This window comes from Somniosus microcephalus, chromosome 18 (genome assembly GCF_052327205.1).
Source record: "Somniosus microcephalus isolate GS21.2 chromosome 18, FLI_Smic_1.0, whole genome shotgun sequence".
NCBI classification, from domain to species: domain Eukaryota; kingdom Metazoa; phylum Chordata; class Chondrichthyes; order Squaliformes; family Somniosidae; genus Somniosus; species Somniosus microcephalus.
Window position 1 is genome coordinate 58,693,706 of NC_141004.1, and position 12,057 is coordinate 58,705,762.

At 42.8% G+C, this 12,057-nt stretch overlaps 1 protein-coding gene across 1 annotated transcript; it reads left to right on the plus strand.

Annotated features, from left to right (window-relative positions):
• The first annotated feature begins 581 nt into the window (after positions 1–581).
• On the plus strand, positions 582–8,346 carry elf3 (E74-like factor 3 (ets domain transcription factor, epithelial-specific)). Its single transcript, XM_086011544.1, has 9 exons — positions 582–736; positions 961–1,104; positions 1,787–2,017; positions 2,654–2,746; positions 3,446–3,571; positions 4,479–4,568; positions 5,373–5,489; positions 6,345–6,540; positions 7,420–8,346. Exons 2-9 carry the CDS (start codon positions 969–971, stop codon positions 7,517–7,519), a joined length of 1,089 nt encoding a protein of 362 aa, XP_085867670.1. The 5' UTR covers positions 582–736; positions 961–968; the 3' UTR covers positions 7,520–8,346.
• Positions 8,347–12,057: the final 3,711 nt, after the last annotated feature.

The following is a 12,057-nucleotide window of genomic DNA, read 5'->3' on the forward strand; positions in this document are numbered from 1 at the left end:
TGCAGCAAAAACTTGGCGCAGTTTGACAGAAAGCAAAATGAAAACATCGCCACTGAGTCAGAGTCTCCACACACACACAGGGAGCCAAGAGGCTGCGTGAGTGGGAGCAGGGCGAGTCACAGGCTGTTCTGCAGTTGTTACATCACACCAGTGAAGCAGATGATGCCCTGAAGAACAGTTGTGAAAATCTGCAAAGAGACACTATTGGCCATGTTGCAAACATTGAGTCCGAAACAAATCGAAGCAATTGGAAAACACACCCAACTCGCGCGTTTAATCACAAGCCTGTAACTTTCCCTGAGATAAAGCCATAATATTTCACACATATCTTAAACATTACAACACTTGTTGATTTGAGCTTTCTGGCAATGATTAATGGGAGGGATCTGGTTTCCCGTCACTAGCCCGGCGGCTTGGCCGATTTCCAGGTGCATAATATGCTTTATTCTCTCTCTATCTCCCTCCTCTCCCTTTTATGCAAATCCATCCTCAGTGACCATGGCCCCGGCTCAGGTAGGAATTCCCCCGAAGGTGGAGTTTCTGGCTGGAGAGCTCACCGCGTGATCGAGGTGAGTTATATAAATTGACGAGCCCCAGATAGAGAGAAAGCAGCCGCGGTAAATGCCAGGTGTGTGGATGTGAGAGTCTCCAGTTAGGGTGCAAACATCTTTTGTGAGGAGCAATCTAAAGTACGGATTACAATTCGAGTTTTGCTGAACCAGACTCCCCCTCAAAGGTAGGATTTTTTTTAACCGACCATTGTACAATCGGATATCGAAGTACAAGTAAAAAGCTACAATGCAATTATTATATTTGATTCGATCAATATTCACCCATTTTAAATTGCAAAGTTTGTTTATTTTTATGGTGCACTCGCTTTATTGCAATGCTGTTTGAGATCTCGACATCGGTGCTTGCTTGTGTGGATTTGACTAAATATTAACTGTTCCCTGTCCGCAGGAGTTATCATGGCTTCAACCTATGGCCTTGGCAATATTCTGACTGATGTGATGCGCTCCATGTATCAGACTGAAGATAATCAGTCCCTCTCCACGGGCGGCAGGGAGCAGCTCCCCGGCCCAATGCTTCCAACAGACATACTCGGTAAGAGAGAGAGAGAGAACACACATAGAATGGGAGAGATGTGCAAGGGGAGGAATGAGAGTGGAAACAAATATAGGCTGAAGGGTAACACATCTTGGAGAGAAGTAGATCTGTTTATTTTGAAATTGTAGATCTGTTTATTTTTAAATAGTATGTTGTTGTTGGCCGTACAATGAGGTAAATCTGACGGTTTGCTGCCTTGAGATTGCTCCCCCGAGCTAGGATTATGAAGGTTCCTCACAGGGGTGTAGTTTAACTAGATAACCCCAACCTGCTGCTACACACCTACCAGCGGACTCCATGGCAGAAATATCCAGTCACCAATTTCAAAGAGTTTGTCCTCCTTGTAACGATGGGTAATTTTAGCTACATTCTAAAGGATCAGTTGGGGTTTCTTAACAGTTTAACTTTTTGCTGGTCTCTGTCTTTGACCTTGCTCTCAGTTAACATCATCTGGCGAGTGCTTCATATAAAATGATCGTTGAGCAGCTGTTGGCAACCGGTAAATAAAATATTCAAAGTGCATGTCTGCTGAGACTTGGCTGCTGTTGTAAATGGAAAGATGACTTGTGCTAATTCATATAATCATAGCTTGACTCTGTGATGCACCTGTCGATACTGTGAGTGAATCACCCGACCACCTTTTTTAATGGATTTTTTTTTTGCTGTTGTTGTTGTCTAGATTCCACCTCTTGGTTTCAACTTGACCCTCAGTTGTGGAGCAAGCAGCACGTTCTAGAATGGATCAGCTATCACGTCGAGAAGCACAAGTATGATGCCAGCAATATCGACCTGTCCTTCTGCGACATGGACGGCGCCACACTCCGGGCACTGAGTAAGAACCAACTGGTCGCTATCTTTGGTCCGCTGGGGGAAGAGCTCTACAAAAGCCATCAGGATTTAAGCAAAAGCAGTAAGTAAAGCAGTCATTGTATGCCAACCATCAGCTAGGCAAAGTGCTTCTATATCCTCTGTGGCTGCATAGTCTCTGTCTTAATGGCCAATGCTCAGTGAAAACTCTGAAATGTCCATTCATCGTTGTATAATTTGGAAGGAAACCTATAGAGAGTGCCAATTGTGAGCATAAGGGGCTACTGCTAGAATTCATACTTGCATGCAATGGCTAGTGCCAGCATCCGCTAGCAATAACTTGAGGCAGATGGCGACTCTGCAGTTTATTTACAGTGACCGTAGCAGCTAAGAGCACCAACTATGGTATTCTTAAAGAAACGGGGGGTGGGTGGGCGTGGAGACTTGCCTTAGTGAGCCTTTTTGACTAGAATTACAGTTACTTAGCAATTCAGATGAATGTTGTGGTCATCTAAAAGGTCACTGTGCTGTTTGGTAAATATACTGGAGAATTTTCTAATACCTACAGTAAGGTACTTTGGGTGCCTATTCTTTATATAAAGATTAGATATTTAATGTTCCTGTGCAATATTATTGGAATTTGATGTCAAACTGTAAAGAGCTATGAGCCTTGCAATTTATTTTAATCTTAAACATTGTGCAAGAAAAATGAATTAATTTTGCTTTCCATTGGTGCCAGGTTTTGATCTGATGATGCCCGATGACTTCAGTGACCTCTTCTTGCAAAGTATTCTGCCAGAATGCGAGTACAAGTTACTGGACACTGTAATTAGTAAGTTTATTTTTTAATAAAAAAGCCTTCAACTGAGTTGAGCAGAATGAGGGCTATATATTATTTCAGTATTTCAAGGGCATTTCCTTTTTATTACATTAGCAAAATTAGTGAGTATAAGCCTGGGAGCCCACTTGACACATTGACTTTTTTTTAGGCTAACATTAGTGAATAGAGGGGAATATGACCCATCATGGATAGATGATGCTATGCTTGAGTTTTAAAAGGGAAGATTGAACCTGTAGCAATTTTGGAGCTAGTTTATAAACTTCCATTTTCCTGTGAAATGCACCAGGGAGTTGCAGGGACAAGACCTGTGAGTTCGAAATAAATTGATCAAGTCAAATTTAGTACACTGCATCAGGAGGCAAGAGGAAAAGTAGGGAGAGTTGTTGGGCAAGAGGAAAAGTAGGGAGAGTTGTTGGGCAAGTTGGTTTACCTTCAGTTTCTTGGAGATGCAAGTAATCATCACCATGCCAACTGCCGCCTTTTAGAACGATTGGAGTTTGATCTCCTTTGTCTGCCAACTGCTGTGTCCTTTTGCCTGTCCTTGGCCAAATAAACATGTGGGGGAATTTTGCTCCACTTTTTTTATCTTGAGGTAATATTTGTGTTTAATGAGGTGGCTTTTTATCTGTTGTGGTTTGTGTAAACATTGAAGTGTTCTATCCTCACTAACACTTTTTATTTTGCTTCTAGCCTGGAGTGAATTCGACAATGAAGAATCACCAGATCATTGGAAAACCTTGCCTGATTTCCAGCCCAGTGACCCTGGATATGAATCTGCGCCCACATCTCCATACAGCATTGATGACTCCAATCCAGGTAAATTGGCCCTTGTTAATAAATACCCTGTGCGAGATTCCCAACACACAGTACACAGCAGACCTAGCCTCCTACAAATGGCAAGCTTAGCTGGTACATATGGTTGATGGGTAGGCAATGGACTGGGATCACTAGGTATTAAAATAAAAGCTGTACATTGTTTGAGAGTATTTGGTAGCACAGCAATCCGAGCAGTCAGTGAAATAATCCAGCTAATTTACTGAAGGTCTTCATTTTGTACGACAAGCTGCTAAAGGCCATTGCTTCATGTACTGAACTTTAAACGTATCCATTATGTAAATAGAAACTGTAGATCTGCATGAAACAATGTAGGAACTAACTCTGTATTCCATGCTTATTAACTTTTTTTTTTTTTTCCTGAGCCTTAAGTTCAGGAGTTACCAGACATTCATCTCTGATTTGTGGGACAGTCTGGGCTGTGTTGCTTAATGCTGGCTCATGGTTGGCCAACAGGTGGCATCTTCAGTGAGCCAACAAATAGGAGGTCATCTTTTTCTCCTCTCATTGAGATGGAACACTTCCATGCACCACATGGTGATCCATCTACTGGCTTCCAGCTTGTCTACCAGGCAAGTGAAGAGCTGTTCCATTACGGCTCTCAGTTGGCCCTTTGCTGTTTGGAGGGTGGGGGGGGGGGGGGAAAAGGGCTGAATGCTCGGTCACTTCCGCTGTGCTTTTGGTAGCTGTTTTGTCTAGACTTATGTTGGTTTGTGTTGTGGTAAATCTCTTGGGACATTCAAACCAGTTAATTGAAGATTGTATGTGTTTTTAAAGTTTATTTTACTTCAGTTTTAACACTATATTTACTGCTTAATTTATACCGTCCAGCTAAATGAACTCGAGTAATGTGCTTGATGTAATGTGTTCCATTCTTGGTGTATTTCAGGTTCCCAGGCTCCAAACTCTCCAGACTCCGGTGGAAGCGAATCAGATTTTGATCACTCGATAACAAATAGTCAATATGCAGGCCAAAATGGTAAACATTTCTTCAATTTGTTTTAAGGGGACAGGTGACATGCAGCAACTTTCACATTTATGTTCACTTTTTCATTTTGTTTGGGGGGGGGGATTAATTTCTAATCAATTGACATTGAATATTGGTACTGTGTTCCTTTCTCCAGTGTATCATGTACTCCCTGGTCAGGGTTAGCTGTCCTGAGAATGCCCTGTTATACCTCCCCCACCCCCCGCCCCCTCAGAATCTTGCATGGGCATTCCCTCCGGTAAAATTTCCATTTATCACGGCAACTGTGTTGTGGCTACTGTGAGGAAGACTTGTGATCTAGTGTCAATGAAGGCTGAATTATGGCCAGTTCTACACTGTGGCCTGGTGCCCAGTAGCAGTGGAACCATTTGTTCTCCATTTTACTGAGAGCTCTGCAAATATTGAGCAGAGTGTAGAATTCCATTGCCTTGAGTTGGCCTTGGATCCCAGACCTGGAGGTGAAAGGACTTTGTGCTAACTCACGGCCCCAATAAATCTTTATTTATGTACATTTCTATTAAAATTGACATTCATCTCTTAAATAATCTTGCTAAACATTCAGGGTTTTTATTTGTCAAGTTTTTTTTTGTGTAGTTGGCCAAATGTGCTTGATAAGACTTTATTTTTAACTGCTCTGTTTCAAGATCAAGAACTATAAATTTTTTGGTAGTTAGACTGTAATTGAGCTTGTGAATACTGCATCTGAAACCATTTTCTCAATTCCAATATATTTCAGTCTGACCAGTAGATAATCCAATATCTTGGGGCTAATATTTTCACTTTTTTTTAATGCAGAAGGATTTCCCAAAATTTCAAGCGGCGATTCCAAACCCCTCAAACGAGGAAGAGGAAGGCCAAGAAAATTTGGCAAAGAAGAAAAGAACTGTGTAGAAACCAAGAAAAGCAAACAACGTAAGTGAGTCAGTACTGTCGCTATGGTACGAGAAACTTGTGTCGTCAAATCAAAGCAGCTCCATTCACAGGGAGCCAATTCTGGATGGGACTTCTCGTTAAAGTCATTCTCCGATGCAAGAAATATATTTTCTTAGCTAAAGCTCTTTAACGGATCTATTCAACTTGTAAACTGTCATCTACCTATTTCAAATCTGTTCCCTTAATTTCCCTCCCTCCCCTCCCCACTGTCCTTACCTGGAACACATTGTTCCTACCATTGTCTCCCTTCAGTATCGTCCAAAAACCAGATCAACTGGTTATTCATGTTTGTGGGACATGGTCGATGCAGAATGGTTTCTGTGTTTACCTACATAACTACTGTCAATGCCCTTCAAAAGTAATTCATTGTGTGAAGCGTTTTGAGGTGCTAATTTTATGATTTGGTTAAGCTGACAGGACTTGAGCCTTATTGGGTTGGTAGTTTTCCAAGCTTGGAGCTGCTATTAATATCCTCAATAACATCAAAACACTTGGGTGGACCAAGGAGAATTTGTTGATGGATAGCTTGCTAACAACTTATTAGGTTCCCTTTATGTCCCTTGGTGGCAAGTATTCAAACTGTTAGATATTCAACCACCATTACTAATACCCAGCTATTCAACCACCATTACTAATACCCAGCTATTCAACCACCATTACTAATACCCAGATATTCAACCACCATTACTAATACCCAGATATTCAACCACCATTACTAATACCCAGGGTGTCATGTGGGCTTCTCTCAGCAGCTGTTCTGATTTCTGTTGTGCCTGTATATTTCACCCTTGTGTTTTTTTTTGCTTCTAAATTTGCCCCTCTCGTGTTTTGCAGCCCCTCGTGGCACACACCTCTGGGAGTTTATTCGGGATATCCTCCTTCATCCAGAGATCAACAATGGTCTTCTGAAATGGGAAGACCGGTCAGAGGGAATCTTTAAGTTTCTGAAATCCGAGGCTGTCGCGCAGCTCTGGGGAGAGAAGAAAAAGAACAGCAGCATGACCTACGAGAAGCTCAGCAGAGCCATGAGGTGAGCAGATCTTGTAGGAGAGGTTTATTTTTATACTCATTCCTGGGATACGGGCGTTGCTGGCATTTATTGCCAATCTCTGGTTGCACTCAACGGTGGTGGTGAGCCGCTGCCTTGGACCACTGCTGTTCATTGGGGGGGCCCAGAACCAGGGGTCACAGTCTAAGGATAAGGAGTAAGCCATTTAAGACTGAGATGAGGAGGAATTTCTTCACCCAGCGAGTGGTGAACCTGTGGAATTCTCTGCCACAGAAGGCAGTTGAGGCCAATTCATTAAATATATTCAAGAAGGAGTTCGATATATTTCTTGAAGCTAAAGGCATATGGGGAGAAGGCAGGGACAGGGTACTGAGTTTGGATGATTAACCATGATCTCATTAAATGACGGAGCGGGCTCGAGGGGCTGAATGGCCTACTCCTGCTCCTATCTTCTATGTTTCTATGGGGTGAAGGTACTCCTGCAGTGCTGTTGGGGAGGGTGTTCCAGGATTTTGACCCAGCGACCATGAGGGAACGGTGATATATTTCCAAGTCAGGATGGTGTGTGACTTGGAGGGACTGCGGCACCCCTCCTACTACTTATACTTGTGGAGGCCCAGGAGTGGATCATCTGCCTGCCATCTTGGTTGATCAGCCCATGGTTTGGGGGGAGGAGAATTTTGAAATGGAGCCCAATCTACATGGATCCATTGCCAAGAAAGTGTTAGTTTTGAATGATAATTAAGTCGTATAGAACATATAATTATGATGCCTTCAGTTAGACAAATGAATTAAGAACTAGTTAAACATTCTGTTGCTAAGCAACATCGTTGATAGGAGTAGCGAGCTGAGAGAAATGCAGCGATATAATCCACTCTAACCGCTCCCATTCTTTTGCAGATATTATTATAAGCGTGAAATCCTGGAGCGAGTGGATGGGAGGAGGCTGGTCTACAAATTTGGGAAGAACTCCAGTGGTTGGAGAGTTGGAGATGCATGATCAGAAAAAGCTTTTTCCAATTAAAAATTCACTAACTCTACAGATATGTTTGCTGACAAACAAATTCCCATCAGTTGGAGTGAGAGATCCTGGACTGATGAGTTGCTCCATTTGGGGGATGTGCTCCATGGGCATTAAGTGGTGAATTTTGAGCGAAGATGGATGTTAGTGTTTTATTTTTTTATTTTTAATTCTCTACATTATCAGACTCTAGCCTTTCTTGGGCCAAAAGTGTGTGTCATAAAGGTGGCACTGAAAATAGTAAGCCTATATTTGGGCTAAAGTAGGTTATTAAACCGATTTTTAAACTGCTATGGACAAGCTACAAGCTGTTTGATTGCAACCTGCTGAGTGTGCAACAGATATTTCAGATATGGTGGGCGAATGCGAACAGCTCCAAGAAACAATCTCTTTATTCTATCCTGGCATTGTTGGTGTTGCTCAGCGATATGTGGTGTGTACATATGGACAATGTCGCTGTATTGCAGGACTTGTTTTTGTTGCTTGCGCATGGAAGTGTTTTGTACAAAGTCTGCTTAACGGAGATTGACAACCTATGTATATGTATATAAATATATATTGACAGCTCTTCATGGCAAATTGAAACATTGGGAAATTATTCAGCTGGACTGGTATAATTTCTACTGGAATGTGACTGTACATATGATTTGAAAAGAAACTAGGGTAAATATTCTTTAAAATAGGTTGAATAGATTTTTGTAAGAAATTTTAAGTCTCTGAACACATAATTATGGATCTGTATGTACTTTTTTATTTTCCTATGGAATACATGATATTTTGCAAATAAAAACAAATTTAAAATCCAAGCCATCTGTGTCACGTGTCTGAATCGGCAACTTACATAAGAACATAAGAAGTAGGAGCAGGAGTAGGCCATATGGTCCCTCGGGCCTGCTCCGCCATTCAATAGGATCATGGCTGATCCGAATCTAGACTCGCGTCCACTTCCCTGCCCTCTCCCTGTAACCCCTAATTCCTTTATCTGCTAGGAAACTGTCTATCTCCATTTTAAATTTATTTAATGTTGCAGCTTCCACAGCTCTCTGGGGTAGCAAATTCCATAGATTTACTACCCTCTGAGTGAAGAAGTTTCTCCTCATCTCAGTTTTGAAAGCGCAGGCCCTTATTCTTAGATTATGCCCCCTAGTTCTAGTCTCACCCATCAGTGGGGTTAAGGAGTCATTGGAACAGTTCTAGTTCAAACAGAGACAAGTGCAACATAAAGTTTATAATCTTGGGAGTGAACATTTATTTTTCCGCACTCTCAAATCGTCTTTCCATGAAAACTGGGGCTTTCTCTATTGCCAGTGTCACAAGTAGGACATTCCCTTGGATTTTAGACTCCCGTGTCTCCAAGTGCTTCCATTTCAGGTGCAGCCCAGTTGCATGAAGAGGAAAGCTCGCATCTGTTCCAACGACTCCTTAACCCCATCTCAGAGGAGCAGTGCACCAACCATGATTTACTGTGGACACTAGATGCTCTGCTGGGCTGAGTATGATGGCTGACTTAGTGCATTAAACTCTGGCCTTTGTCACAAGAAGATCTATCCCTTCAGTTCATTTGTTAATAAAGCCTGACTGTGCTCTGACCCGGGTATTTTAAAGTTGGGCAGCGCTGATAGCTTCATGTGGATAAACTTATCTCCAAAAGCTGGTGTCTAAAAGCTAATTCTTGTGTTGCAATCCGGTTTAGAAGCGAGGATTGAGGGGGAGGGGGGGAATAAGATGTGCACTGTAGTAATTAGAGGGTAACAATGCTGGCAGCAAATCAAAGGCGAATGATTTGGTTGAGGTCATATACCATGACAGCAAAGTGGAGTGAGTTACAAATATCAGCAGAGCCTTGACAACTTAAAATAACCCAGGTAGGTGGAATGTCAAACTTCATATCAATTTTGAGTTGACTTGTAACATGAGGTAGGAATAAAGATACAAAATGATGTATGTGAAATAAGTACATGATGGCACTTGAGTACAATAGGTGCACCAGATTTTTCATCTGGTAATAAAGTACACACAGCGATTGCTATAGAGACTAATGAATACTTGTGAGAGATTGCTAGGCAAAAGTCTCCTCAAGGGGTTCAGGTAATATAAACCAAGAGAAAGAAGCGTAAATGGTTTATAACTGACATCCAAGCTCCAGAATGAGATTAACCCTTAGACTGCCAGCAGATCCAGGCAAATTCCAAGCTCCCTGGTCTTTGATGCTGAAACAAATACAAACATTATAGTGTAATAAAGCCACCAAAATGTCAGCAGTAGCTTTATTACTGTAATATTTACACCTTTCAAGCAATTTTAAATAGCAATAAAAATGGAGACTTTACATTGGCTTCCCCTGTCTTCCCTTTTCCTCTTTCCCTTTTTTTTATCATTTTAAGTTTGCTTTTACTTTTTTTTCTAATTTACCCTACTTTGCTTTATATCTTTTTATTTATGCCCTTTTCTCCATTTCCTGGGACTCATTGTGCATTGTGGAATTGGAAGCCAAAAGCAAAAAATTGGGCTTTGATTTGCTCCACAGGCTCAGTTGTCGGTAGATTGACACAATTTAGATCGCTGACCGGGTCCATCTATTTTTTTCACACCAAGTAGACCACCTCGACTGCTTGGTCAGCTATCTTACTGACACTGCAGGCTAGATACCGCCGCACTAGTGCAGCGAGGGTTAAAGCCATGGCCTCAGTCCAGAGAGTTTATTATTTTTTATATCATATACATTTTTACTAGAATGGTACCAGGGATGAGGGACTTCAGTTATGTGGAGAGATTAGAGAAAATGGGATTGTTCTCCTTAGAGCAGAGAATGTTAAGGGGAGATTTAATGGAGTAAATAGGGAGAAATCGTTTCCACTCGCAGGAGGGTCAGTAATCAGGGTCATTGATTTAAGATAATTGGCAAACACCAGAGATAAGATGAGGAGACATTTTTTACACAGCGAGTTGTTATGATCAGGAATGCACTGCCTGAAAGGGCGGTGGAAGCAGATTCAATGGTAACTTGCAAAAGGGAATTGGATAAATACTTGAAGGGGAACCATTTGAAGGGCTATGGGGAAAGAGCAGGGGAGTGGGACTAATTGGATAGCTCTTTCAAAGAGCCGGCACAGGCACGATGGGCCGAGTGGCCTCCTATATGATTCTATGGGCTGGATTTTCCGGGGGATCAGTGGCAGGTTGGGTGGGAAAGTGTTTTTTTTCCCCCAGCAGATCGGGACCCCACTGTGAACACACCACCACGTGCCTTTCCCCGAAGTCGGGTCTGTCAGTGCTGAGCAGACCCGACACGCAGCGGCTGGGGCCCAATTCAGGTCATTATGACCCTGTTTAGAGATGATTAAGAACATATTTGAGCTCACCTTTAGATTTTACGTGCTCGCCCATGGGGTCCACGCTGGTCGTGGACCACGTCTGTCAAGCTGAGGCGGGAGTTCAGTGGCCATTGAATCAGCTGTTGAGTTGACAGCTTCAAATGTAAAGTAAAAGCTTCCACTTTACAGAGATATCTTCCCTCAGCCACAAGCTCTTCCTCACTGCATTTCCACAACAGATTCAGCATGCTGCAAGTCTTTACATAAGTCTCCATCCAGTCTGACCTCATTACCTCTCTCACTATTGACAGATCGCTTCTGTCATCTCTACCTCACCTGCCATCTATTCCATCAGCATAGATGCCCTTTATACTCTCTCACCTTGGTCCTCAGAATCCCACCATGATCTGCCCCAACACCAGCAGCACCAGGCACAGCTGCAGCACCAACAACAACACCAACCTTCTGCGCAATCAACTGATGCTGCACAGGACACAGGGCATCGACACTCGACCACATTGCTGCCCGGAAGACCAGGGATGGCCTCACCATGGCCAGATTAACTTCACTTGATGCTGTGCACCCTGGCTGCCACATGATGCGCCAGGTTGGCACCACCCCACACCAACACCATAAAGCATCCCGACAATGCCCAAGCCATTCCTTTCACACTCATCACCATTGCGGGGGTACCATTATGTCTCACCATTCACTGCAACTCACTAAGCCACTTCCAAAGGTGCACACAAATCTGTCCAAGAACGCAAAGTGTTGAAAATAAAGGTTTCAATGTTTGACACCACATTAACAGAAACTTTACATGAACATTGGATAAAACACCCAAGTGCCTACCCTTGTGTGTTGTTAGTTGGTATGATTGCACTAGGATCAGGGTGAATGTGAGGGGTGGCTAGTGATAATGTAGACAGAGAGGGATGGGTGCAGGTGCAAGGTAAGTTGTGTATGTAAGGATGTGCAGGAGTAGGGTAGGGAAGGCAGAGTGATGGGGATGTGATGAGAGGCACCACAGGGTGAGGTTGAGTGTGGCTTTGTACTAACATTTCATAATCTACTGAGATCATTGAAACATTTGCGGCGCTGCACCCAGGTCCTCCTGACCACATCCCTGCTTGTGATCTCCTCTCTAATGTGCAACCAGGCTGTGATGATCTCCTGGGGAAGTCTCTTCTGCCCATAGGAAGG